Raw genomic sequence first — 26,527 nt, forward strand, 5'->3', positions numbered from 1 at the left:
GAGAGAGAGTGTGAGAGAGTGAGAGTGTAAGAGTGAGAGTGAGAGTGTGAGAGTGAGAGTTAGAGTGAGAGAGAGAGAGAGAGAGAGAGAGAGAGAGAGAGAGATATCCTAAAAACAGGACAGATCAATGTAAAATGGACAGTATGCAATGTAATCAGGCTACTCACAACTGCTGTCTATGAGTTAAATCCTGTGGGCTAATTGTTATGATCAGTGGTTTCAAGTTTGTATCTGTCAATTTTTGACGAGCTGATCATAGCGAAAAAGAAAACACTTCTGCATTTCCCGCTGTGTAAACACATTGCAAATAGGCTCAGGAGAAAGCCTCCTGATAAAGTTGGGTAGCTGATATTCAGAGCTTAAATAGCCAAATTGATTAGTTACAGGAAGTGTCAACCCATTTTAATTTCATGTCACTAAGACACGTGATACCCAACTTCCATGAACACGTCTCCAACGCCACTAGCATTAAAGACCCTCCCTCGTCTGACATTCGGCAAATCAGATCATAACTCCGTACTCCTGCTTCCTGTTTACATGCAGAAACTTAAACAGGAAGTACCCGTGAATCACTCTGTTGAGAAATGGTCACCAGAATCACAGATTATGCTACAGGACTGCTTTGCTAGCGCTGATTGGAATTTGTTTAGATACTCCGCCGTTAACATTGACGAGCTAACCACCTCCGTCACTGGCTTCATTAGAAAATGCATCGGAGACGTTGTACCCACGGTGAGGGTTCGCTGCTTCCCCAATCAAAAGCCCTGGATTAGCACTGAGTTTGGCGCTAAACTAAAAGACAGGGCTACCGCACACAGAGCTATAGTAGACAACCATGAGTCTACGGCCGAGGACAGGAACAAGTACGATAAGTCCCGCAATGACCTCCACAGAGTCATCTAACGAGCAAAGGACATTATAGGAGTAAGTTGGAATCATATTACACAGGCTTCGGCACCTGCGAATGTGACAGGGGCTACAGTTCATTACGGTTTACAAAAGAACCCAACCGTGATCTGCCCAACAATGCTTCTCTACCAGACGAACTCAATGCATTTATACATGATAACAACAACATCGTGCCAGGTGGGAGTGTCGTCACAGACCCAGAGGATTGGGTGATCTCGCTCTCCGAGGCCGACGTGAAAAAGGTCTTTAATCATGTCAAGGCCGTGGGGCCCGGCCCGACTGTATAGCAAGCAGGGTGCGTTCTCAGAGCATGCGCAGAATAGCTGGCAGGCATATTCACAGTAGTTTTCAACCTCTTATTGTCCCAGTCTGTAATCTCCACATGTTTTAAGATGACCACCATCATTCCTGTCCCCAAGAACATGCCATATTGACTACAGCCCTATAGCATTCACTTCTGTAATCATGAATGGCTGGTTATGGCACACATTAACTTCACCATCCCAGACACCCCAATTTGCGTACCGCCCCAAAAGATCCATAGATGATGCAATCTCAATTGCTCTCCACACTGCCCTCACCCACCTAGATAAGAATACCTATGTGAGAATGCTGTTCATTGACTACAGCTCAGCATTCAACAGGAGATTGCCCCCTCCAAGCTCGTCACCAAGCTAAGGAGGACTCTGGGTCTGAACACATCCCTCTGCAACTAGATCCTGGACTTTCTGATGGGCTGACCCCAGGTGGTGAGGGTGGCAACATTACCTCCGCCACGCTGACCCTCAACACTGGAGCCCCACAGGGGTGTGTGCTTAGTGCCCTCCTGTACTCCCTGTTTACCCACGACTGTGTGGCCACGCCCGACTCCAACACCATCATCAAGTTGGCTGACAGCATGACGATGCTAGGCCTGATCACCAGCGGTCCTACAGGGAGGATTTCAGTGACTTGGCAGTGTGGTGCCAGAGCAACAACCTCTCCCTCAACGTCAGTAAGACCAAGGAGCTGATCGTGGACTACAGGAAACGAAGGGGCGAGCACGCTCCCATCCACATTAACGAGGCTGCAGTGGAACAGGTCGAGAACTTCAAGTTCCTCGGTGTCCAAATCACTAAAGACTTAAAATGGTCCTCACACATGCACATCGTGAAGAAAGAGCGACAGCGGTTCTTCCCCTTCAGGAGGTTGAAAAAGTTTGTCATGGGTCCCTCAAATCCTCAAAAAGTTATACAGCTGTACCATTGAGAGCATCTTGACTGGCTGCATCACTGCCTGGTATGGCAATAGTACCACCCTCGATCCCATGGCGCTACAGAGGGTGATGTGGACAGCCCAGTACATCACTGGGGCCGAGCTCCCTGCCATCCAGGACATCTATATCAGGCGGTGTGGAAGGAAGGCCCGGAAAATCGGTAGACTCCGACCACCCAAGCTATAGACTATTTTCTCTGCTTCCGCATGGCAAGCAGTACCGGTGCATCAAATCTGACACCAACATGCTCTTCAACAGCTTCTATCCCCAAGAGATACGATGGATAAATAGTCTGTGTAGCTATTTTGTTAGCTATCTGAGTTAACATTGTATCTTTATTGACCTTTTATTTACATCTCTATGCACACTCACAGGGCTCTACACACACAAACACACTCACACTGCTCACTCACACATAATATGCACATACATTTATGCACACCCACTCACGTACAAGCTGCTGCTACTCTGTTTATCTTATATCCTGTTGCCTAGTTACCTTACCCCTATACATATCTACCTCCATCACTCCAGTATCCATGCACATTGTAAATATAGTATTGGAATTGACCCTTTATATAGTATGCTTGCTTACCTACTTATTGTAAGCTTACTTATTCATGTGTGTGCGCACCTGGCTGTGGGCACACGTGTGGAACAAGCACTATAACTCTGTATATGAATTGAACACTAAGGTGGTGTTGGTAGAAGTTGTGACAGAAGCCTTTGTCCTCACTCCAGGTCAGAAATGCACGTATCCTCGGTCAGTCTGCGTTTCGGCCTGATTTTAGAGGCTTACTGCAGGGGCAACATCTATCACATCAAGGGCTTATGGAAACAGGTGAGCACACCTCGAGACTATATACTTGTTAATTCTTAGACATCTGGCCATGATATTTTACCATGTCTTTTGTACAATGGCCAGATTCCTTAGAAATAGCATGTGTAGAGGACTAGGGGAGACTGGGGGCAATTGTAACATGTTTTGTATTTGACTTTATTGCTCAGAGACCACTCGAACTAGGCCACTAATGTTTTTATATGAGAAACGTACATCTGTCTGCTAATCATTCATACCATTTATAGATCTATGTAAGAAGGTCTGATCACAATATTGATTTTAATCTGAAAAGTCTGGATGTTACATTTGCCGCCGTGCCAGGGGCAATTGTGACAGTAGGTGGGGTCAAATGTAACACCTAAAAAATAAACAAAATAAATGCACTTAACTTGTATAAAATTAATGTTTATGAATTATCATATTATAGACCTACTGTATGTAATAATTTTGCAACAAATATAAGTATTTCTATGTACGTAACCAACATTTACATGGCCATTCGGTAGCTCTCAAAACATCTGAAATGTCTGATGGTGTCCAGAATATATCTGTTTACAACTTATTTGGCACTGTACAGGACCCCAAGGCTATTTAAAGTTAGTAATTGTATAGTTGATGTATAATTCATACAACCTTAAAGTTAAAATATTTTTTTTTCATAATGTTGCTGCTTGGCTCCAGATCATTTTAACACTGTGTTACAATTACTCCCAACCCAGCAGCCATGACAAAACCTCATGTGCCTAGCAATAGACAACAATAGTGACACATGTCAATCATGCCAATGTTTAGCCAACATATAGTGATGAAAATGTTGCTAGTTTGAATTCTTGGACATTAATGCTCAGGACAGTATAAGAACAATACAACCGGTGGAAAAAACTACATTCACACCTAAAAAACTACATTCACCCCTAAAAAACAAACATTTGCTCATGAAATGTGCAAATAGTGAGATATTTTGCTGAAACTTTTCGAGCAGAGCAATAACCTAAATGGGCATGTACTGTGTGAGTTTCATCTCTAGCTTGTTTATGTTTGGAGAAAGTCAAGATGTTACAATTGCCCGGTCTCCCCTACTGGGTTTCTTCCAATTTGAAAGGTGTACCAACCAACTAGTAGGTGCAAAAATTAAACAATACAGTTTTGAGCCCAGAACACAAAGAATGATGTGGTTAGCAAGTTTTGAGAATGACACAAATATTAATTTCCACAAAGTTTACTGCTTCAGTGCCTTTAGATATTTTTGTCAGATGTTACTATGGAATACTGAAGTATAATTACAAGCATTTCATAAGTGTCAAAGGCTTTTATTGACAATTACATGAAGTTGATGCAAAGAGTCGATATTTGCAGTGTTGACTCTTCTTTTTCAAGACCTCTGCAATCCGCCCTGGCATGCTGTCAATTCACTTCTGGGCCACATCCTGACTGATGGCATCCCATTCTTGCATAATCAATGCTTGGAGTTTGTCAGAATTTGTTTTTTTTTGTTTGTCCACCCGTCTCTTGAGGATTGACCACAAGTTCTCAATGGGATTAAGGTCTGGGGAGTTTCCTGGCCATGGACCCACAATATCGAAGTTTTGTTCTCCGAGCCACTTAGTTATCACTTTTGCCTTATGGCAAGGTGCTCCATCATGCTGGAAAAGGCATTGTTCGTCACCAAACTGTTCCTGGATGGTTGGGAGAAGTTGCTCTCGGAGGATGTGTTGGTACCATTCTTTATTCATGGCTGTGTTCTTGTGCAAAATTGTGAGTGAGCCCACTCCCTTGGCTGAGAAGCAACCCCACACATGAATGGTCTCAGGATGCTTTACTGTTGGCATGACACAGGACTGATGGTAGCGCTCACCTTGTCTTCTCCGGACAAGCTTTTTTTCCGGATGCCCCAAACAATCAGAAAGGGGATTCATCAGAGACAATTACTTTACCCCAGTCCTCAGCAGTCCAATCCCTGTACCTTTTGCAGAATATCAGTATGTCCCTGATGTTTTTCCTGGAGAGAAGTGGCTTCTTTGCTGCCCTTCTTGACACCAGGCCATCCTCCAAAAGTCTTCGCTTCACTGTGCGTGCAGATGCACTCACACCTGCCTGCTGCCATTCCTGAGCAAGCTCTGTACTGGTGGTGCCCTGATCCCGCAGCTGAATCAACTTTAGGAGACGGTCCTGGAGCTTGCTGGACTTTCTTGGGTGCCCTGAAGCCTTCTTCACAACAATTAAACCGCTCTCCTTGAAGTTCTTGATGATCCGATAAATGGTTGATTTAGGTGCAATCTTACTGGCAGCAATAGCCTAGCCTGTGAAGCCCTTTTTGTGCAAAGCAATGATGGCGGCACGTGTTTCCTTGCAGGTAACCATGTTTGACAGAGGAAGAACAATGATTCCAAGCACCACCCTCCTTTTGAAGCTTCCAGTTTGTTATCCGAACTCAATCAGCATGACAGAGTGATCTCCAGCCTTGTCCTCGTCAACACTCACACCTGTGTTAACGAGAGAATCACTGACATGATGTCAGCTGGTCCTTTTGTGGCAGGGCTGAAATGCAGTGAATTATTTTTAGTTGAGATTCAGTTCATTTGCATGGCAAAGAGGGACTTTGTAATTAATTGCAATTCATCTGATCACTCTGGAGTATATGCAAATTGCCATCATACAAACTGAGGCAGCAGACATTGTGAAAATTAATATTTGTGTCATTCTCAAAACTTTTGGCCACGACTGTACTATCCCAAAACTTTATCAATACTCCCTCCTCCTCTTCTCTCTGTGCAGAACGAGGCTCTGAACAAGATGAAGGCTCTGAATGACTTTGTGAAGTCGGGCTGGCAGAAGACGTCACGCCAGCAGATGACAGATGACATGAAGCTGTGTATCAAACAGGAGGCCTACATGGAGGCCCTCTCATACCTGCTGTCCCCGCTCAATCCCAGCATCATGCTCTCAGAGATTTGGTGGGTACCTGACACACACAGATGCAGGCACGCACACACAGACGCACACAAAGATGCAAACAGACACACACCCAGGAATGCACACACACACGGAAGCATCATGCACCTCCATGTTTTAAGGGCACTGATAGCCACATTCAGTATCTTTTAATTAATTATGTGTTAGAAATTACTATGTTTATTTATTTTTTCTACAAATGGGTAAAATGATATTATATAGGGAGAAGTCTTCTCCCAGTGTCAACAAATTTGCTTTATGTTGCAGTGCGGACAGATGCAAGTTCATGGACTCCAAGATGAAGCCCCTGTGGCTCATGTACAAGAACAGATGGGTGCAGGGGGACGCTGTGGGCATCATCTTCAAGAACGGAGATGGTGAGAAACCCAAATAACATCCTTGGTCCACATGATACATCATTTTTTTAGGTTATATTTTTTATTTGCATTTTTGGGGGGGCACTGTAATGGTGATCGGTGGTGTTGGTTCTGTATGTCGCCTTAACTATTGTCATATTATATGTACTGTATGAATGACTGTCCTCTTCGTGGGAGTGTGTTAGTCAACTAATGGACACACTTTTAGCACTGTTTAAGTGCTGTTTGGTAGCTTTGTTTGCGCATCTGAAGTGCATCCTTGGTGGTATCCATGGAGATGCAGGATGCAAGCAGTATCCAGATCGAGAGAACCAGGGGCGTCGGGACTAATGTTGAGGCTGGAGAAGAACCACTACTGGCTTCATGGGCAATTCCATAGAACTGGAGAGCTAAAGAGACTCACCCCGGACCCTCCAGATTATCTCCAAGTTCCGTCAATGTAGCTTGCTAGGTTAATTAGCTGCCTATCTGCTAGCCAATGTCTGTAGCATAGGCTACGCACAGCCCGCTGCTCCATAAAGTATATCAGATATCTTCCTCATCTAAGATCAGAGACACCGGTTAGCCAACACCATGGAGAGTAGCACTATTTTTTAAGTTTGCTTTTTTATGTTGTGCTATCGTCATCCAGTCAGCCTAGTAGCTAGGTCTACTGTGTGTATCCCCAAGCTACTATGTTTAATTCTTTATTTTCTGAACAACTCCAAAAAGAAGATCCCTTCAAGAAATTCAAGTTATTCTGTTAGAAGTTATACCCGTTTACTACTGTATTTACCTAATTTATGGCCATGCAGTTATTAGAAAAGATGCGACAAATAAACACTTGTTCATAGATTAATCATTTGCGGTGTTATCCCCCACTCCATGGCCCATCGATTTGTGTGTATTGAGTTATGTCGCATTTATATTGGTCCAATGCGGGAATATTAGGTACTGTTACTTGTAAATTAAAGTTATGAACTATTTATCTTCAGACCGACCTTTTATCATGCTAATTTTGCGCGCATGCCATCAAGAGCATTAATCATACTGGCCTAAATTGTTAGTCTGGCCACCTGGAGAAAATTCTGTGGAGTCTGCATCTGGGATTTTCATCCCATTTCGGTTGGATATAAATGTACCTTTAGCCTGACATAACCTCTATCCTTTCAGATCTCCGACAAGACATGTTGACCCTCCAAATGATCCAGCTGATGGAAATCCTTTGGAAGAAAGAGGGACTAGATCTAAGGTATGTGTTAGCAGCAGGGTTTGGAACCATTTTCCAATCGTTTCGTTCTGAACAGAACCATTATTTTTTTGTTCCATTTCACTGTTCCAACCTGCAAAATAAAGTTCTAAACTGGTTCGAAGCAAAAAAAGTACTGTTCTTTATCATTCCTTTCTGTTCCTTTTTAAACCTCTAAAATACTTTTATTTATATATATATATATATATATATATATATATATATATATATATATATATATATATATATATATATATATATATATATTTTTTTTTTTTACATTTAGCTCGACATTAAATTACTTTGTGGATAGAAAAGCGTGCTATGGAGCGGGAAAGCTATAGCTCAGTGAATTCTTTACATTTGTGATGGAAAGACAAAAGCGAGAGTGAGTGGAGGAGGCGGCTTGGCTTGAAGCACTGGGCATCTTGTGATAACATGCATTATCTAAATTAGGGCCACAGAATTATACCTACAGAGGAGTGGCTTCTATGCAGGAACTTTTAATGACTTCAGAGTTGGCTTATCGTTGGAGCTAGCTAGCTTGTGTGTGCAGAGCGGTACCAGAATTAAAAACACATCTTACCTTTTTGTAGTTAATAAAGCCAATGTGGGGCCTCCCGGGTGGCGCAGTGGTCTAGGGCACTGCATCGCAGCGCTAGCTGCGACACCAGAGTCTCTGGGTTCGCGCCCAGGCTCTGTCGCAGCCGGCCGCGACCGGGAGGTCCGTGGGGCGACGCACAATTGGCCCAGCGTCGTCCGGGTTAGGGAGGGTTTGGCCGGTAGGGATATCCTTGTCTCATCGCGCTCCAGCGACTCCTGTGGCGGGCCGGGCGCAGTGCGCGCTAACCAAGGGGGCCAGGTGCACGTTGTTTCCTCCGACACATTGGTGCGGCTGGCTTCCGGGTTGGAGGCGCGCTGTGTTAAGAAGCAGTGCGGCTTGGTTGGGTTGTGCTTCGGAGGACTTTCGACCTTCGTCTCTCCCGAGCCCGTACGGGAGTTGTAGCGATGAGACAAGATAGTAATTACTAGCGATTGGATACCATGAAAATTGGGGAGAAAAGGGGGTAAAATAAAATTTAAAATAAATAAATAAATAAAGCCAATGTGAAATGTGATAATTATAGTATCCCGAACTAGCATTGAAAAAGTTAATCCATTCTTCTCTAATAAAACATCTCTCCCTATTTTCTGAATCATGCTTGTAATCTAAGTAGACTACAGCTATGCTTCGGAGGGTGAGGGGCAGGTAGCCTACACACATACACTGGCAAAGATTTTCAGCTGGCAGGCAAGACACTGGAAAAAGTTTCTGATTGACAGAGGGGAGGGCTTTGCATTGGTGCTTTGTTGCGTTTTTTGTGGGACTGCAAAAAAATACTGTAATGTAAAATAACGTTATTAACCGGTTCCCATCCTTTTAAAATAACGGTTCTGTTCCAGAACAGTATAGACCACTTTCGTTCATGGTTCTGATTCTGTTCCTTGAAAAACTGGATTATTTTTCTGTTTTCGGTTCTGTTTCATGAACTGGTTCCAACCCCTGCTTAGCAGTGGACCTAGTTGTGGGTTCAGAGCTGGGTTCAGTGAACCACACTTACAGGATGAGTAACCTTGCTTGAGACCCATTGAAGACCTGCATTAGCCCCGTAAGCTAATACCTAGGGTTTTGCTTGTGGCGCGCAGGAAACCTGGATTTGAATTCAGTAGGTGACATTGCAGTCAAACGGTCCTACATACATACTGGGAACAGGTTCGGGGAAAATTGATATGATGGTTTTGTAACAATGTACTTAGGGCATACAGTTATACGTTATTAATTTTTATGAGCATATAATAGGCCTTATAATGCTTTATGAATTAACTTTTTCTACTGTCTCTGTAAGGATGATCCCCTACGGCTGCCTCTCCACCGGGAACAAGACAGGCCTCATCGAGGTGGTGAAAAACTCAGACACCATCGCCAACATCCAGCGCAACAACAGCAACAGTGCCGCGACTGCAGCCTTCAACAAAGATGCCCTGCTCAACTGGCTTAAATCCAAGAACCCAGAGTAAGTGTGACAGAGACACTGGTCTAGCAGTCATGTCTACAGTGACGGCATGGGTTTGTATCCAGCCTACTGCCCTTTCACACAACCTCTCTCTATCTTTTCCCACTGTTATCCACTATCTCTATCTGTTCAATATACACTGAGTATACAAAACATTAAGAACACCTGCTCTCTCATGACAGACTGACCAGGTGAATCCAGGTGAAAGCTATGATCCCTTGTTGATGTCACTTGTTAAATCCACTTTAATCATTGTAAATGAAGGGTAGGAGACAGGTTAAAGAAGGATTTTTAAGCCTTACTACAATTGAGACATGAATTGTGTACCATTCAGAGGGTGAATGGGCAAGACAAAAGATTTAAGTGCCTTTGAACAGGGTATGGTAGTAGGTGCCAGGCGCACCGGTTTGTGTCAAGAACTGCAAAGCTGCTGGGTTTTTCACACTCAACAGTTTCCCGTGTGTATCAAGAATTTCTGTCCATTTTTAGTGTCCATGCCCCGATGAATTGAGGCTGTTCTGAGGGCAAAATATATACACTGAGTATACAAAACATTAGGAACACCTGCTATTTCCATTATATAGACTGACCAGGTGAAGGTGAAGTTTTTAGGGGGGGGGGGGGGGGGGGGGGGGGTTTATTAGGAAGGTCTTCCTAATGTTTGGTAAATTTAGTGTAATCTGAAAATATCTTCAACTACACTACCGGTCAAAAGTTTTAGAACACCTACTTATTCAAGGGTTTTTCTTTATTTTTTATATTTTCTACATTGTAGAATAATAGTGAAGACATCAAAACTATGAAATAACACATATGGAATCATGTACTAACCAAAAAAGTTATTTGAAAAGTTAAATTATTCTAATAGCCACCCTTTGCCTTGATAACAGCTTTGCACACTCTTGGCATTCTCTTAACCAGCTTCATGAGGCAGTCACCTGGAATGCATTTCAATTAACAGGTGTGCCTTCTTAAAAGTTCATTTGTGGAATGTCTTTCCTTCTTAATGTGTTTGAGCCAATCAGTTGTGTTGTGACAAGTTAGGGGGGGTATGCAGAAGATAGGGACCGCCACAGGAATGGAAGACCCAGAGTTACCTATGTTGCAGAGCATAAGTTCATTAGAGTTAACAGCATCAGAAATTGCAGCCCAAATAAATGCTTCACAGAATTCAAGTAACAGACACATAACAACATCAACTGTTCAGAGGAGACTGTGTGAATCAGGCCTTCATGGTCCAATTGCTGCAAAGAAACCACTACTTAAGGACACCAATAAGAAGAAGAGACTTGCTTGAGCCAAGAAACACAAGCGGTGGAAATTTGTCCTTTGGTCTGGAGTCCAAATTGGAGATTTTTTGTTCCAACCGCCGTGTCTTTGTGAGACGCGGTGTGGGTGAACGGATGATCTCCGCATGTGTATTTCCCACCGTAAAGCATGGAGGAGGTGTTATGATGTTGACACTGTCTGTGATTTATTTACAACTCAAGGCACACTTAACAAGCATGGCTAGCACAGCATTCTGCAACGATACGCCGTCCAATCTGGTTTGGGCTTAGTGGGACTATCATTGACCCAACACACCTCCAGGCTGTGTAAGGGCTATTTAACCAAGAAGGATAGTGATGGAGTGCTGCATCAGATGACCTGGCCTCTACAACCCCCCGACCTCAACCAAATTGAGATGGTTTGGGATGAGTTGGACCGCAGAGTGAAGGAAAAGCAGCCAACAAGTGCTCAGGCTATGTGGGAACTCCTTCAAGACTGTTGGAAAAGCATTCCAGGTGAAGCTGGTTGAGAGAATGCCAAGAGTGTGCAAAGCTGTCATCAAGGCAAAGGGTGGCTATTTGAAGAATCTCAAATATAAAATATATTTAGATTTGTTTAACACTTTTTTGGTTCCATATGTGTTATTTCATAGTTTCATTATTCTACAATGTAGAAAATAATAAAAATAAAGAAAAACCCTTGAATGATTCGGTGTTCTAAAACTTTTGACCGGTAGTGTATATCTTAGAAAAAACGAATTACAGATAGGGTAGCTCTCAAACATGCTAAACTGGACCTATGATTTGACCTTAGAGGTGAATTGCACCAGCTCTGAGCTTATTAGCTGTTTAAACATCTAAATCCAAGACAATCATACTGGCTAGTTGTGAGAGCGTTTTTGCAGTTGCCTTTGATGCTGACTGGTGGGACCTCAATCCTAATCTCTCATGGACAGACGCACGTAACATAGGATGGTATCGTAGCGTCTGTCAACAGACTGTGGGACGCGACGACTAACAAGGAACTTTTTTTCCAGTGCGCAGATGTTAGTCACTTATCATTTAGACAAATCACAATTTTGCAGGTGAATTCAGGTGTATTCATCTTTTGAATTTTGGAAGGCAAGGGGACATTTGGCCCAATTCTTTGGCTCACAGTTTCCATTTAGTGGGGTGGAGTCTCATTAGTGTCTTTTCTCATACATTTCCCCCAAGAAGCTAATCGAGCATCTGATGCAATTACGCAAAAAAATTACATTTCTGGCTTTGCAAGATTAATCTGGAGGCGAAAGAAACGCACACCTGTTTAGGCGAGGTGCTGGCTAGCGGAGTAGAACACTTGAAAAAGAAAAGGAGAGCCGCACACTCTAGGAGCTCAGATGCAGTCATTTAATAACCTAATAACCAATGTTTCGACAGACAAGCTAAACCTTTAAATAATGTATAAACTATTGGCGTTATATAAGTAATGTTGGGTGGGTGCAGTGCATGGGCTGGCAAAACAGCTCCACATCACACAGAAGCTGCAAAGTGTTAAATCCTCTTGGTTAGAATGGAATGGGGAATAGCTGTAATAGTTTAACATAGTGAACCCAATAGACGCCTAGACAGGACCGTGTAACATGGCTGTCAATCATCTGTCACCCTCCGAATCTTCTCTGCAAATATTTAATAGAGCTGTGAGAAAAACCTGCCTCATGCCTCAACTATATTGAGAGAGAGAGGGGCAAGTGTGTGCGTGCGTACCCCACTGTTTCCACTTGACTTGGGAATGTGAGAGAAAGAGAGAGAGAAAGGTAAAGAAATATATCATTCAATGGAGGGAAGGGATAAAAGAAAGTGCGGAGAAAGCAAACTGATCCCATGTGGTCTCTCCTCTCTCTCATCTATTTTGTCAGCAGGGATAAACTTGACCAGGCCATTGAGGAGTTCACACTATCATGTGCTGGTTACTGTGTAGCCACTTACGTGTTGGGTATCGGAGATCGCCACAACGACAATATCATGATCAAGGAGACTGGGCAGGTGAGATGCACAGGATTTCTTTTTTTTTTAAATGTGTAGATTCTTGATAATTTGTATAAGTCTGATTAGAGTGGGTATTCCTAGTAGGAAAATAACTCATTGTTTATACCTAAGAAACAAAAATGTTTTGCTTTTTTATCTTACACAATTAATCATTCATAAAGTAAACCGATAAACACTTATTCTTAGACAGACAATGGAAATGCCAGTAAGTCAGAATAATCACATTTGACCTCTCAAAAACTATGATACTGACTCTACTACATGTGATAGGTGGATGGATCGATGGTTGACAAAAGTATACGGACACATGCTCGTCAAACATCTCATTCCAAAATCATGAACATTAATATGGAGTTGGTCCCCCCTTTGCTGCTATAACAGCCTCTACCTCTTCTTGAAAGGCTTTCCACTACATGTTGGAACATTGCTGCGAGGACTTGCTTCCATTCAGCCACGAGCATTAGTGAGGTTGGGCACTAATGTTGGCCGATTAGGCCTGGCTCGCAGTCGGACTTCCAACTCGTACCAAAGGTGTTCGATGGGGTTGAGGTCCGGGGCTCTGTGCAGGCCAGTCAAGTTGTTAAACACTGATCTCGAAAAAACATTTCTGTATGGACCTCGCTTTGTGAGGTCCATTGGTATTGCCATGCTGAAACATGAAAGGGACATCCCCAAACTGTTGCCACAAAGTTGGAAGCACAGAGTCGTCTATAATGTCATTGTATGCTGTAGCATAAATATTTCCCTTCACATGAACTAAGGGGCCTAGCCCGAACCATGAAAAATAACCCCAGACCATTATTCCACCTCCACCAAACTTTACAGTTGGCACTATGCATTGGGGCAGGTAGCCTTCTCCTGGCATCCGCTAAACCCAGATTCGTCCGTCGGACTGCGTGATTCATCACTCCAGAGAACCTGCTCCAAAGTCCAAGCTTTACACCACTCCAGCCGACGCTTCGCATTTCGGGTGGTGATCTTAGGGTTGTGTGCGGCTGCTCGGCCATGGAGACCCATTTCATGAAGCTCCCGATGAACAGTTCTTGTGCTGACGTTGCTTCCAGAGAAAGTTTGGAACTCTGTAGTGAGTGTTGCAATCGAGGACAGACGATTTTTACGTGCTAAGTGCTTCAGCACTCGGCGGCCCCGTTCTGTGAGCTTGTGTAGCCTACCACTTTGCGGCTGAGCCGTTGTTGTTCCTATACGTTTATACTTCACAATAACAACATTTACAGTTGACCAGGGCAGCCCTAGCAGGGCAGACATTAGACGAACAGACTTGTTGGAAAGGTGGCATCCTATGACGGTGCCACGTTGAAAGTCACTGAGCTCTTCAGTAAGGCCATTCTACTGCCAATGTCTGTCTATGGAGATTGCATGGCTGTGTGCTTGATTTTATACACCTGTCTGCAACGGGTGTGGCTGAAATAGCCAGATCCACTCATTTGAAGGGGTGTCCACATACTTTTGGATGGATAGATACATATGCGTAGTAGTTAGTTCTTACCACAAAGTGACACGTCTTACTACACACAGCAATGCTAATTGTCTTGAAAACACAACCCTAGGCAACAGCAGTGACTATGGTCTGGGATCAATGACAGACTCTCTTAGTAACTTCGAAAAGGGAATCAATCACGAGGCAGACATGCCAGAACGTCATCATTCAAAACCAGTGGTGGAAAAAGTACTAAAATGTCATACTTGAGTAAAAGTAAAGATACCTTAACAGAAAATGACCCAAGTGAAAGTTACCCAGTAAAATACTACTTGAGTAAAAGTCCCAAAGTATCTGGTTTTAAATGTACTTAAGTACAGTGTTAGAAAAAGTACTCAATCGTCATACTTGCGTAAAAGTACAAAGTAAAAGTAAATGCTATACATCAAATTTCTTATATTAAGCAAACCAGACGGCACGATTATCTTCTTTTTTTTTTAATGGACAGACAGGCACAGTCCAACACTCAGACATAATTTACAAACACAGTAGGGATGACAAAGTGGCAGTAGGGATGACAAAGGGTTATATTGATAGATGGCCTAATTCTGTCCTGGTTGAGCATAATAAATGTAATAAGTACTTTTAGGTGTCAGGGAAAATGTATGGAGTAAAAGGTACATTATTTTCTTAAGGAATATAGTGGAGTAAAAGTAAAGGTTGTCTAAAATATAAATAGTAAAGTACAGATACCCCCAAAAACAACTTAAGTAGTACTTTCAAGTATTTTTACTTTCAGTTGAAGTCGGAAGTTTACATACACCTTAGCCAAATACATTTAAACTCAGTTTTTCACAATTTCTAACATTTAATCCTAGTTAAAATTCCCTGTTTTAGATCAGTTACGATCACCACTTTATTTTAAGAATGTGAAATGTCAGTATAATAGTAAAGAGAATGATTTATTTCAGCTTTTATTTCTTTCATCACATTCCCAGTAGTCAGAAATGTCACGTTCCTGACCTTATTTCCTTTGTTTAGTATGTGTTTAAGTGGTCAGGACGTGAGCTGGGTGGGCATTCTATGTTATGTGTTTCTATGTTGGGTTAATTGTATTTGCCTGATATGGTTCTCAATCAGGGGCAGGTGTTTTACGTTTCCTCTGATTGAGAACCATATTAAGGTAGGCTGTTCTCACTGTTTGTTTGTGGGGGATTGTCTTCCGTGTCAGTGTTTGTACCACACGGGACTGTTTCGTTTGTCTAGTCTGTTCCTGTTCGTGCGTTCTTCGTTTTATGTAAGTTCTCATGTTCAGGTCGGTCTACGTCGTTTTTGTTATTTTGTAATTTATTCAAGTGTACTTCGTGTTTCGTCTTGTCTAAATAAATTCATCATGTATTCATCACCCGCTGCATTTTGGTCCGATCCTTGCTCCTCCTCGTCCGAGGAGGAGAACGACTTAGACGTCCGTTACAGAATCACCCACCAACAAAGGATCAAGCAGCGGGGTAACGGGCAGCAGCGACAGCAGCAGCGATCGCAGGATTTCTGGACATGGGAGGAAATACTGGACGGTAAAGGACCATGGGCAAAACCTGGAGAATATCGCCGCCCTCGTGAAGAGCTGGAGGCAGCTAAAGCCGAGAGGCGGCGGTATGAGGAGGCAGCACGGAAGCAGGAGCAAAATCTGGATTACACTACGTGGGAGGAGATCGACAGGTGGGCGATCGACCCAGGGAGAATGCCGGAGCCCGCCTGGGATTCTCTGGCGCAGTGTGAGGAGGGATACCGGCGAATGGAGGCAGCACGACGACGCGGTAGGAAGCCTGTAAGTCAAGGCCAAAAATGTCTTGGGGGGGGGGGGGGGGGGCTAAAGGGTAGTGTGGCGAAGGCAGGTAGGAGACCTGCGCCAACTTCCCGATCTTACCGTGGAGAGCGAGAGTACGGGCAGACACCGTGTTATGCGGTAGAGCGCACGGTGTCTCCTGTACGTGTGCATAGCCCGGTGCGGGTTATTCCACCTCCCCGCACTGCCAGGGCTAGATTGAGCATTGAGCCAAGTGCCATGAAGCCGGCTCAACATATCTGGCCTCCAGTACGTCTCCTTGGGCCGGTGTACATGGCACCAGCCTTACGCATGGTGTCCCCGGTTCGCCAACACAGCCCAGTGCGGGTTATTCCACCTCCCCGCACTGGTCGGGCTACGGGGAGCATACAACCAGGTAAGGTTGGGCAGGCTCGGTGCTCAAGGGAGCCAGTACGCCTGCACGGTCCGGTATATCCGGCGCCACCTTCCCGCCCCAGCCCAGTACCACCAGTGCCTACACCACGCACCAGGCTTCCTGTGCGTCTCCAGAGCCCTGTTCCTCCTCCACGCACTAGCCCTATGGTGCGTGTCTCCAGCCCGGTACCACCAGTTCCGGCACCACGCACCAAGCCTCCTGTGCGTCTCCAGAGCCCTGTTCCTCCTCCACGCACTAGCCCTATGGTGCGTGTCTCCAGCCCTGTACCACCAGTTCCAGCACCACGCACCAAGCCTCCTGTGCGTCTCCAGAGTCCTGTGCGTCCTGTTGCTGCTCCCCGCACTAGCCTTAAGGTGCGTGTCCTTAGCCCGGTACCTCCAGTTCCGGCACCACGCACCAGGCCTACAGTGCGCCTCAGCCGGCCAGAGTCTGCCGTCTGCCCAGCGGCGCCTGAACTGCCCGTCTGCCCAACGCCGTCTGAGCTGTCCGTCTGCCAAGCGCCGCCTGCGCTGCCTGTCTGTACTGAGCCTTCAAGGCCGCCCGTCTGTCCTGAGCCTTCAAAGCCGCCCGTCTGTCCTGAGCCTTCAAAGCCACCCGTCTGTCCTGAGCCTTCAAAGCCGCCCGTCTGTCCTGAGCCTTCAGAGCCGCCCGTCTGTCCTGAGCCTTCAGAGCCGTCCACCAGACAGGAGCCGCTAGAGCCGTCCGCCAGACAGGAGCCGCTAGAGCCGTCAGCCAGCCATGAGCAGCCAGAGCCGTCAGCCAGCCATGAGCAGCCAGAGCCGTCAGCCAGCCATGAGCAGCCAGAGCCGTCAGCCAGCCATGAGCAGCCAGAGCCGTCAGCCAGTCCGGTGCTGCCCCTCAGTCCGGTGCTGCTCCTCAGTCCGGTGCTGCCCCTCAGTCCGGTGCTGCCCCTCAGTCCGCTGCTGCCCCTCAGTCCGGTGCTGTCCCTTAATCCAGGTGGGTTAATTTGGAGGGTGGCCATTGGGAGGAGGCTACGGAAGCGGGGATTGACTATGGTGGGGTGGGGACAACGTCCAGAGCCAGAGCCGCCACCGTGGACAGATGCCCACCCAAACCCTCCCCTATAGGTTCAGGTTTTGCGGCCGGAGTCCGCATCTTGAGGGGGGGGTACTGTCACGTTCCTGACCTTATTTCCTTTGTTTAGTATGTGTTTAAGTGGTCAGGACGTGAGCTGGGTGGGCATTCTATGTTATGTGTTTCTATGTTGGGTTAATTGTATTTGCCTGATATGGTTCTCAATCAGGGGCAGGTGTTTTACGTTTCCTCTGATTGAGAACCATATTAAGGTAGGCTGTTCTCACTGTTTGTTTGTGGGTGATTGTCTTCCGTGTCAGTGTTTGTACCATACGGGACTGTTTCGTTTGTCTAGTCTGTTCCTGTTCGTGCGTTCTTCGTTTTATGTAAGTTCTCATGTTCAGGTCGGTCTACGTCGTTTTTGTTATTTTGTAATTTATTCAAGTGTACTTCGTGTTTCGTCTTGTCTAAATAAATTCATCATGTATTCATCACCCACTGCATTTTGGTCCGATCCTTGCTTAGACTTAGACGTCCGTTACATGAAATTTAAATACACTGAATTAGTATTTGGTAGCATTGCCTTTAAATTGTTTAACTTGGGTCAAACGTTTCGCGTAGCCTTCCACAAATAAGTTGGGTGAATTTTGGCCCGTTCCTCCTGACAGAGCTGGTGTAACTGAGTCAGGTTTGTAGGCCTCCTTGCTCGCACACGCTTTTTCAGTTCTGCCCACAAATTTTCTATAGGATTGAGGTCAGGGCTTTGTGATGGCCACTCCAATACCTTGACTTCGTTGTCCTTAAGCCATTTTGCCACAACTTTGGAAGTATGCTTGGGGTCATTATCCATTTGGAAGACCCATTTGCGATCAAGCTTTAACTTCCTGACTGATGTCTTGAGATGTTGCTTCAATATATCCACATAATTGTCCATCCTGATGATGCCATCTATTTTGTAAAGTGCACCAGTCCCTCCTGCAGCAAAGCACCCCCACAGCATGATGCTGCGACCTCCGTCCTTGTGTTCTTCGGCTTACAAGACTCCCCCTTTTTCCTCCAAACATTACGATGGTCATTATGGCCAAACAGTTATATTTTTGTTTCATCAGACCAGAAGACATTTCTCCCAAAAAGTATGATCTTTGTCCCCATGTGCAGTTGCAAATCGTAGTCTGGCTTTTTTATGGCGGTTTTGGAGCAGTGACTTCTTCCTTGCTGAGCGGCCTTTCAGGTTATGTCGATATAGGACTCGTTTTACTGTGGATATAGACACATTTGTACCTGTTTCCTCCAGCATCTTCACAAGGTCCATTGCTGTTGTTCTGGGATTGATTTGCACTTTTCGCACCAAAGTACGTTCATCTGTAGGAGACAGAACGCGTCTCCTTCCTGAGCGGTATGGCGGCTGCGTGGGTACATGGTGTTTATACTTGCGTACTATTGTTTGTACAGATGAACGTGGTACCTTCAGGCGTTTGAAATTGCTCCCAAGGATGAACCAGACTTGTGGAGGTCTACAATTTTCTTTCTGAGGTCTTGGCTGATTTCTTTTGATTTTCCCATGATGTCAAGCAAAGAGACACTGAGTTTGAAGGTAGGCCTTGAAATACATCCACAGGTACACCTCCAATTAACTCAAATGATGTCAATTAGCCTATCAGAAGCTTCTAAAGCCATGACAATTTTCTGGAATTTTCCAAGCTGTTTAAAGGCACAGTCAACTTAGTGTATGTAAACTTCTGACCCACTGGAATTGTGATACAGTGAATTATATGTGAAATAATCTCTCTGTAAACAATTGCTGGAAAAATGACTTGTGTCATGCACAAAGTAGATGTCCTAACCGACTTGCCAAAACTATAGTTTGTTAACAAGAAATTTGTGGAGTGGTTGAAAAAAAAGTTTTCATGACTCTAACCTAAGTGTATGTAAACTTACGACTTCAACTATAAGTACTTCACACCACTGTTAAAAACAAAGTTTGAAGGCAAAACCTTTGCAGTGGTTTTAGTGAAGACAGATGATGCAAACTAGCCACTTAATAAGAATTTATATAATTCATAATAATCTGAAAAGCATTTAAAAAATCGAATGAAATGTTATTTTTCACATTCACCAAAGACAACAGGTATTTGTTAAATGCTTACTTACAAGCACTTAACCAACAATGCAGTTCAAGAAATAGAGTTAAGAAAATATTAACTAAATAAGCTAAAGTAAAAAATAAAATAAAAAGTAACACAATAAAATAACAATACCGAGGCTATATATATATATATATAGCGGTACCGAGTCAATGTGCAGAGGTACAGGTTAGTCGAGGTAATTTGTACATGTAGTTAGGGAAAGTGACAATGCATAGATAATAAACAGCAAGTAACATCAGTGTAAAATCAAAGGGTGGGAGGGGGTGTCAATGTAAATAGTCCAGGTGGCCATTTTGTTAATTGTTCAGCAGCCTTATAGTTTGGGGGTAGAAGCTGTTAAGGAGCCTAGACTTGTCGCTGCGGTACCGCTTGCCGTGCGATAACAGAGAGAACAGTCTATGACTTGGATGACTGGAGTCTTTGACAATTCCTCTGACACCGCCTAGTATATAGGTCCTGGATGGCAGGAAGCTTGGCCCCAGTGATGTACTGAGCCGTACGCACTACCCTCTGTAGCACCTTATGTTTGGATGCTGAGCAGTTGCTATACCAGGCGGTGATGCAACCGATCAGGATGCTCTCAATGGTGCAGCTGTAGAACTTTTTGAGGATCTGGGGACATATGCCTAGGGCTGTTGCGGTGACCACATTACCGTCACACCAGCGGTCACGAGTCACGAGTCACGAAGGCAGTCAAATTCCACATGACCGTTTAGTCACAGTGATTAGGCTTCTCCTAGCTCTGATGCTGCTTCTGGTCATTAGTAGCCTACCAAACTTGCTTAACTGCCTGTTACTCAGCACTCTATTGTCCCTCTAATCACTCTGACATCAATGCAAATGTATTTGAAAATCTAAACAAACACTTCATGAGAGCCCATTGCGCAACATTTCTATAGGCTATGCAATTGCGGGAGAAAACAGTGATGGCCGCTAATAAAAAGACGAGAATCCCATCAGCTTTCTATAGGCTAGACCTACTATATTTATTTCTCAACTTTCCTAATATTAAGCACATTGCTTATATTTACAACAGGAGTATAGCCTACCTGGCTGGCATGAAAATAAACTACGGGGAAAATCGTCCTCCATTCGCTATTTAAGTGCATAGATGACAGATGTTTCGATACAGGTGCATGATAATGGTGCATTCTAAATCAAAACAAATTTCACACATATATTATTTAGTATATGTAAAGACAAGATGAAATCAACAATAGTCTGATGGGTGACAATATTAGCCTATCAATTGTGAATTATATATTATCACTTGTGAATGATGCCCAGCATAAGAAACAATGTCTTTTTAAAAACATTTTGGAATCATTGTCGCACACCTCATGTGTTTTTAATGAGATTTGTATCACAACTAAAGTGGCTACAACTTCTTAAAATTAAGCACATGAATTCGTTTTACAAGCCTAGCTGGCATAGATAAGCAGCGCTGAGTTTCAAGTTTGGGGAAGATCATTTTCACCATAAAAATGCACCTTTATAATATTAGCATGACATGAATAATTGCATTTGCAGTGACTTTTGATAATGCCGTTTTCCACTAATGGAACATTTGCGCTTATAGCTGACTACCATGTGCGCATTGCTGCGCTTATAATTTGAAGAAATAGCCTAATAGTTTATCAACATTTTAAGCTAAACTTTCTGATCTGTTGCGTCATCCACATTGCATAAAAAAAGTTTTTTGATGCTAGTGGTTGTATTAATTTGGGGTCTATCGCATCCCACAACTGTCCCAGACTGTTTGGAATATTTGTTTATTGCACAGAATAGAATAGTTTGACTTTTGTGCTATGGGGATAGTAGATTGACATGGGCTAGTGCTTTTGCTGTTCGTTAGGCCTACTCATCTTGTTGGCTGATGAAAAGTAAATGTGGACAGTTCTTCCAATATCTTCTCTATGCACCTCGGACTTGAATAAGCACGTGCGGAGTTGCATCCCCAATGTGTCTCTGCACTTGTAGCCTGTGAGAAAGATCTGATCACATGATGGAGTGCGCAGCCCTCAGGGAGAAGGGCACAACGGTCACTGGCCGCAAAAGGCCTAGATTTTTTTTAAGGTGCATTACGGCCACACAAAGGGGATGCTGCCGTGAAATTCTAGGCATTATCAAGTCCTTGTCAAATTGTGAATGAATGACTGATGTAGTGTCTACAGGCTGCACAAAAAACAGAGCAGAGTTTATGCCATTCAAGCGACTTTTTTCAATTCATAATTAATCGCATCATGCAGCCATACAATGTATTAAAAATCAAAACATACAGTACCAATCAAAAGTTTGGGCACACCTACTCATTCCAGTTTTTTTTTATACTATTTTCTACGTTGTAGAATAATAGTGAAGATGTCAAAACTATGAAATAACATATATGGAATCATGTAGTAACCAAAAAAGTGTTGAACAAATCTAAATATATTTATATTCTTCAAAGTAGCCACCCTTTGCCTTGATGACAACTTTGCACACTCTTGGCATTCTCTCAACCAGCTTTACCTGGAATACCTTTTCAACAGTCTTGAAGGAGTTCCCACATATGCTGAGCACTTGTTGGCTGCTTTTCCTTCACTCTGCGGTCCAACTCATTCCAAACCATCTCACTGGTACTTTCTGATTTAGTTTTTGCTTGTAAGCAGGAATCAGGATAGAATTATGGTCAGATTTGCCAAATGGAGGGTAAAGGAGAGCTTTGTATGCTTCTCTGTGTGTGGAGTAAAGGTGGTCTAGAGTTTTTTCCCTCTGGTTGCACATGCTGGTAGAAATGAGGTAAAACGGATTTAAGTTTAAAGTCCCCAACCACTAGGAGTGCCGCTTCTGGATGAGCATTTTATTGTTTTCTTATGGACTTATACAGCTCGTTGAGTGCGGTCTTAGTGCCAGCATCCGTTTGTGGTGGTAAATAGACGGCTACGAAAAATCTGGTAGATAGTGTGGTCTATAGTTTATCATGAGGTACTCTACCTCAGGCGAGCAATACCTCGAGACCTCCTTAATATTAGAAATCGCGCACCAAATGTTATTGACAAATAGACACACACCACCAACCGTCGACTTACCAGACGTAGGTGTTCTGTCGATGCACGGACAACCCAGCCAACTGAATATTATCTACGTCGTCGTTCAGCCACGACTCGGTGAAACAAGATATTATATTTTTTTATGTCCCGTTGGTAGGATAGTCTCAAGCGGAGATCATCCAGTTTATTTTCCATTTAATGGCTTGTTCATGAGTTATACTTGTGTTACCAACATATTTAATCTGATCCATTTTTAAGACCTCACTTGCCTGCAGCTACAATGGGAATCTCGAATAATGATGTTTCATAATAATATTTGGATGGTGTGGAAAACGTCTGTTAATCTCCTGCTTGTCTTCCCTCTTTTTTTCTCTTTTAGCTGTTCCACATTGACTTTGGGCACTTTCTGGGAAACTTCAAGAGCAAATTTGGGATCAACAGGGAACGTGTGCCTTTTATTCTGACGTACGACTTTGTCCACGTCATCCAACAAGGGAGGACTAACAACAGTGAGAAGTTTGAAAGGTAAAACATGAAATCTATCTATCTCCTATCATGTGTTCAATTCCCGCTGGGGCCAACCATACGAAAAATGTATGCACGCATGACTGTAAGGGTCTTTGGATAAAACCGTGTGCTAAATGGCATATATTGTGTTATATAGTATTATATTGTATTGTATTTATATTGCATTATATATTGTTCATTTCCAACACTGTATTGTCTCTGTTAATATAGAGTTGTGCCAAGATAAAAAATAAAAGAGAAAGAAACATAATGATGTTTTACGAATCTGTCACCATATTCATATAATTCCATTTGTTGTTTTGTTTTTACTCCAAATAAGAGACTATAGGGGGCACATCCAGTCATCTTAATGTATTTGTCAATCTCATATTATTGGTGATTTGTTAGCACCCAACTGTGAATACTTTGACTTATACCTGTACGTACTTATATAACCATGTATACTTATTTTACGGTGATCCTGAAGCTCCATGATAATAGTGTGGTACCTCTCGTATTGTGCCACCAACAGGTTCAGAGAGTGCTGTGAGCAGGCCTATAAGATCTTGTGTCGCAATGGGACTCTGTTTGTTAACCTGTTTGCCATGATGAAAGCAGCCGGACTGCCTGAGCTGAGCTCCTTCAAGGACATCCAGTACCTAAAGGTGAGAGGAGCGCCTCCTTTTATTGCCGGATATGTTGAACGGAGCATTATGTATACTGTAGTACATCACTCAATGATTTATGCTATTTTACACTTGTTAGTTCCTCTAGTTTTAGCCACAGTAGTCAGATAATGTCTATGCAAGGTCCTACACCTGAGATCAGTGTCCTTTTCAAAATATGGTTATGATTTGGTGATGGTTACAAGGATACGTCTGCAGCTACTAATGATAGTGATGATGTCGATGACTAGTGCGATTGGTGATGATGATGTTGGTTGCAAGGACCTCAATGATGGTGATTATGATCATGTTGATGGTGGTGGTGGCAGGGACCTTGCTAACAATGATGATGATAATCTAATGATCATGATATCAATATTGATGATGATTACCAATATAGTAATGTGAGTTGTTTTAAATGGTAAAGGCACATCCGTCATCCTTCTGATATTGTTGTTCTTGTCTCACCCTTTTCTAAGGACTCATTGGCTTTGGGGAAATCGGAGGAAGAAGCGCTGAAGAATTTCAAAGTGAAGTTTAACGAAGCTCTGAGAGAGAGCTGGAAGACCAAGGTGAACTGGATGATGCACTCTCTAGCCAAAGATAGCAGACTTTGAATAAAAGCCACTGCCCCGGAGAAGCATTCTGAACCTTAATACCCCTGATTTGTTGATCTGATCAGGGTTTTCAGCTTATGGAGCCAAATGGAATGAAAATGCACTGAAGTCTTTGTCGTAAAATAAGAGCATTTGGCAATGTTTTACAGATGTTTACACCTGACTGGCAGTCATGCTTATGGTTTATGAACTGATGCAAAACTGCAAGTACTTGTTGAAAGTCACATTTCATCGGGAGTAATTGCCATTGTTACTATATCATACAGACAGTACAGCGTTGAAAATCATTTGCACGTGGGCACACCCCGTGTCAACCAGACCTATCACCACATGAACAGTGCCCTGAAAGTGACCATCTCAAACCAAATTGGGAGTAAACAACGTAATAATGATGCCTAATGAAACAATGTATCAACATTTTGTCAGGAGAGTAGTAAGAGAGAGGAGTTAAATTATATGTGAAATACTGTAATAGGAGATTGATTAATGATGATGATGCCATTGATTAAATTTCTTGATAAGTTGTTTGCATTGATTGTACTTAAATGACCAGGCCAGAGAGAGGTACGTAGGACCTCAAGTGTTTCATGCGGTTTACATTCATTCTAGGATTATTTTATTTTTTAAACTTTTGAATTTTATTATTTTCATTGAAATATATCCTCTGCTGTACAGTGAGCTCCAAAAGTATTGATACAGTGACACGTTGTTTTGCTGTTTTGGCTCTGTACTCCAGCACTTTGGATTTGAAATGATACAATGACTATGAGGTTAAAGCGCATACTGTCAGCTTTAATTTGAGGGTATCTTCATCCATATCGGGTGAACCGTTTAGAAATTACAGCACTTTTGTAAATAATCCCCCCATTTTAGGGGACCCAAAAGTATTGGGACAAATTAACTTATGTGTATTTAAGTAATAAAAAGTGAAGTAGTCGGTCCCATGTTCGTAGCGCGCTGTGACTACAAATTGTTTGGATGCATTTGCTGTTTGTTTTTGTTGTGTTTCAGATTATTTTGTGCCCCTATTAGAAATTAATGGGAAATAATGTATTTGGGGGGATGATATTTGTGCATCTGTAAATTTCTCACTCATCATTATTCATGACTCATTCAGAATTATCTGTAATCATGGTAGCAATCCACATTAATGTAGAAGTGTTTAGAAACATATTATATTCTTATTTACAATAAAAGCGACTCCAAAATGACTCTACATTATTTACCATCAATTTCTGTGGGCACAAAATAATCTGAAACACAACCGAAACAAACAGCAAGGGCCTCCAACAAATGTGTAGAGTCACAAGCTTGATGTTGTCATTGTGTGCTATGAATATGGGACCAAATACTTAACTTTTTACTACTTAAATACACAAGTGAATTTGTCCCAATACTTTTTGTCCCTTAAAATTGGGGGACTATGTACAGAAAGTACTGTAATTTCTAAACAGTTAACCCAATATGGATGAAAATACCCTCAAATAATTAAAGCTGACAGTCTGCACTTTAACCTCATAGTCATTGTATAATTTCAAATCAAAAGTGCTGGAGGACAGTTTGCACTTTAACCTCATAGTCATTGTATAATTTCAAATCCAAAGTGCTGGAGGACAGTTTGCACTTTAACCTCATAGTCATTGTATAATTTCAAATCCAAAGTGCTGGAGGACAGTTTGCACTTTAACCTCATAGTCATTGTATAATTTCAAATCCAAAGTGCTGGAGGACAGTTTGCACTTTAACCTCATAGTCATTGTATAATTTCAAATCCAAAGTGCTGGAGTACAGAGATAAAAACGAAACAATTTGTCACTGTCCCAATAGTTTTGGTGCTCACTGTATTTCAAATCTTGAAAGTGTGTTAAAGGTTTTTGTACAAAGAATCAAGCTTTCTTTGTAAAGGTACTTTTTAGGTTTTGCCATGATAA

General features: G+C 43.0%; 1 protein-coding gene across 1 annotated transcript in view; it reads left to right on the forward strand.

Moving 5' to 3' along the window:
• The window catches only part of pik3cd (phosphatidylinositol-4,5-bisphosphate 3-kinase, catalytic subunit delta), a 46,733-nt gene extending 21,614 nt beyond the window's left edge, over positions 1-25,119 (forward strand). Inside the window, exons 14-22 of the mRNA XM_039007659.1 lie at positions 2,906-3,005; positions 5,781-5,959; positions 6,225-6,334; positions 7,487-7,565; positions 9,449-9,616; positions 12,786-12,909; positions 23,187-23,332; positions 23,847-23,979; positions 24,459-25,119. Of these exons, the coding sequence (XP_038863587.1) occupies positions 2,906-3,005; positions 5,781-5,959; positions 6,225-6,334; positions 7,487-7,565; positions 9,449-9,616; positions 12,786-12,909; positions 23,187-23,332; positions 23,847-23,979; positions 24,459-24,596 (1,177 nt within the window). The 3' untranslated portion in view covers positions 24,597-25,119. The remainder of the gene's footprint in view (positions 1-2,905; positions 3,006-5,780; positions 5,960-6,224; positions 6,335-7,486; positions 7,566-9,448; positions 9,617-12,785; positions 12,910-23,186; positions 23,333-23,846; positions 23,980-24,458) is intronic.
• The last annotated feature ends 1,408 nt before the right edge of the window (positions 25,120-26,527 follow it).

This window comes from Salvelinus namaycush, chromosome 14 (assembly GCF_016432855.1).
Source record: "Salvelinus namaycush isolate Seneca chromosome 14, SaNama_1.0, whole genome shotgun sequence".
NCBI classification, from domain to species: Eukaryota; Metazoa; Chordata; class Actinopteri; order Salmoniformes; family Salmonidae; genus Salvelinus; species Salvelinus namaycush.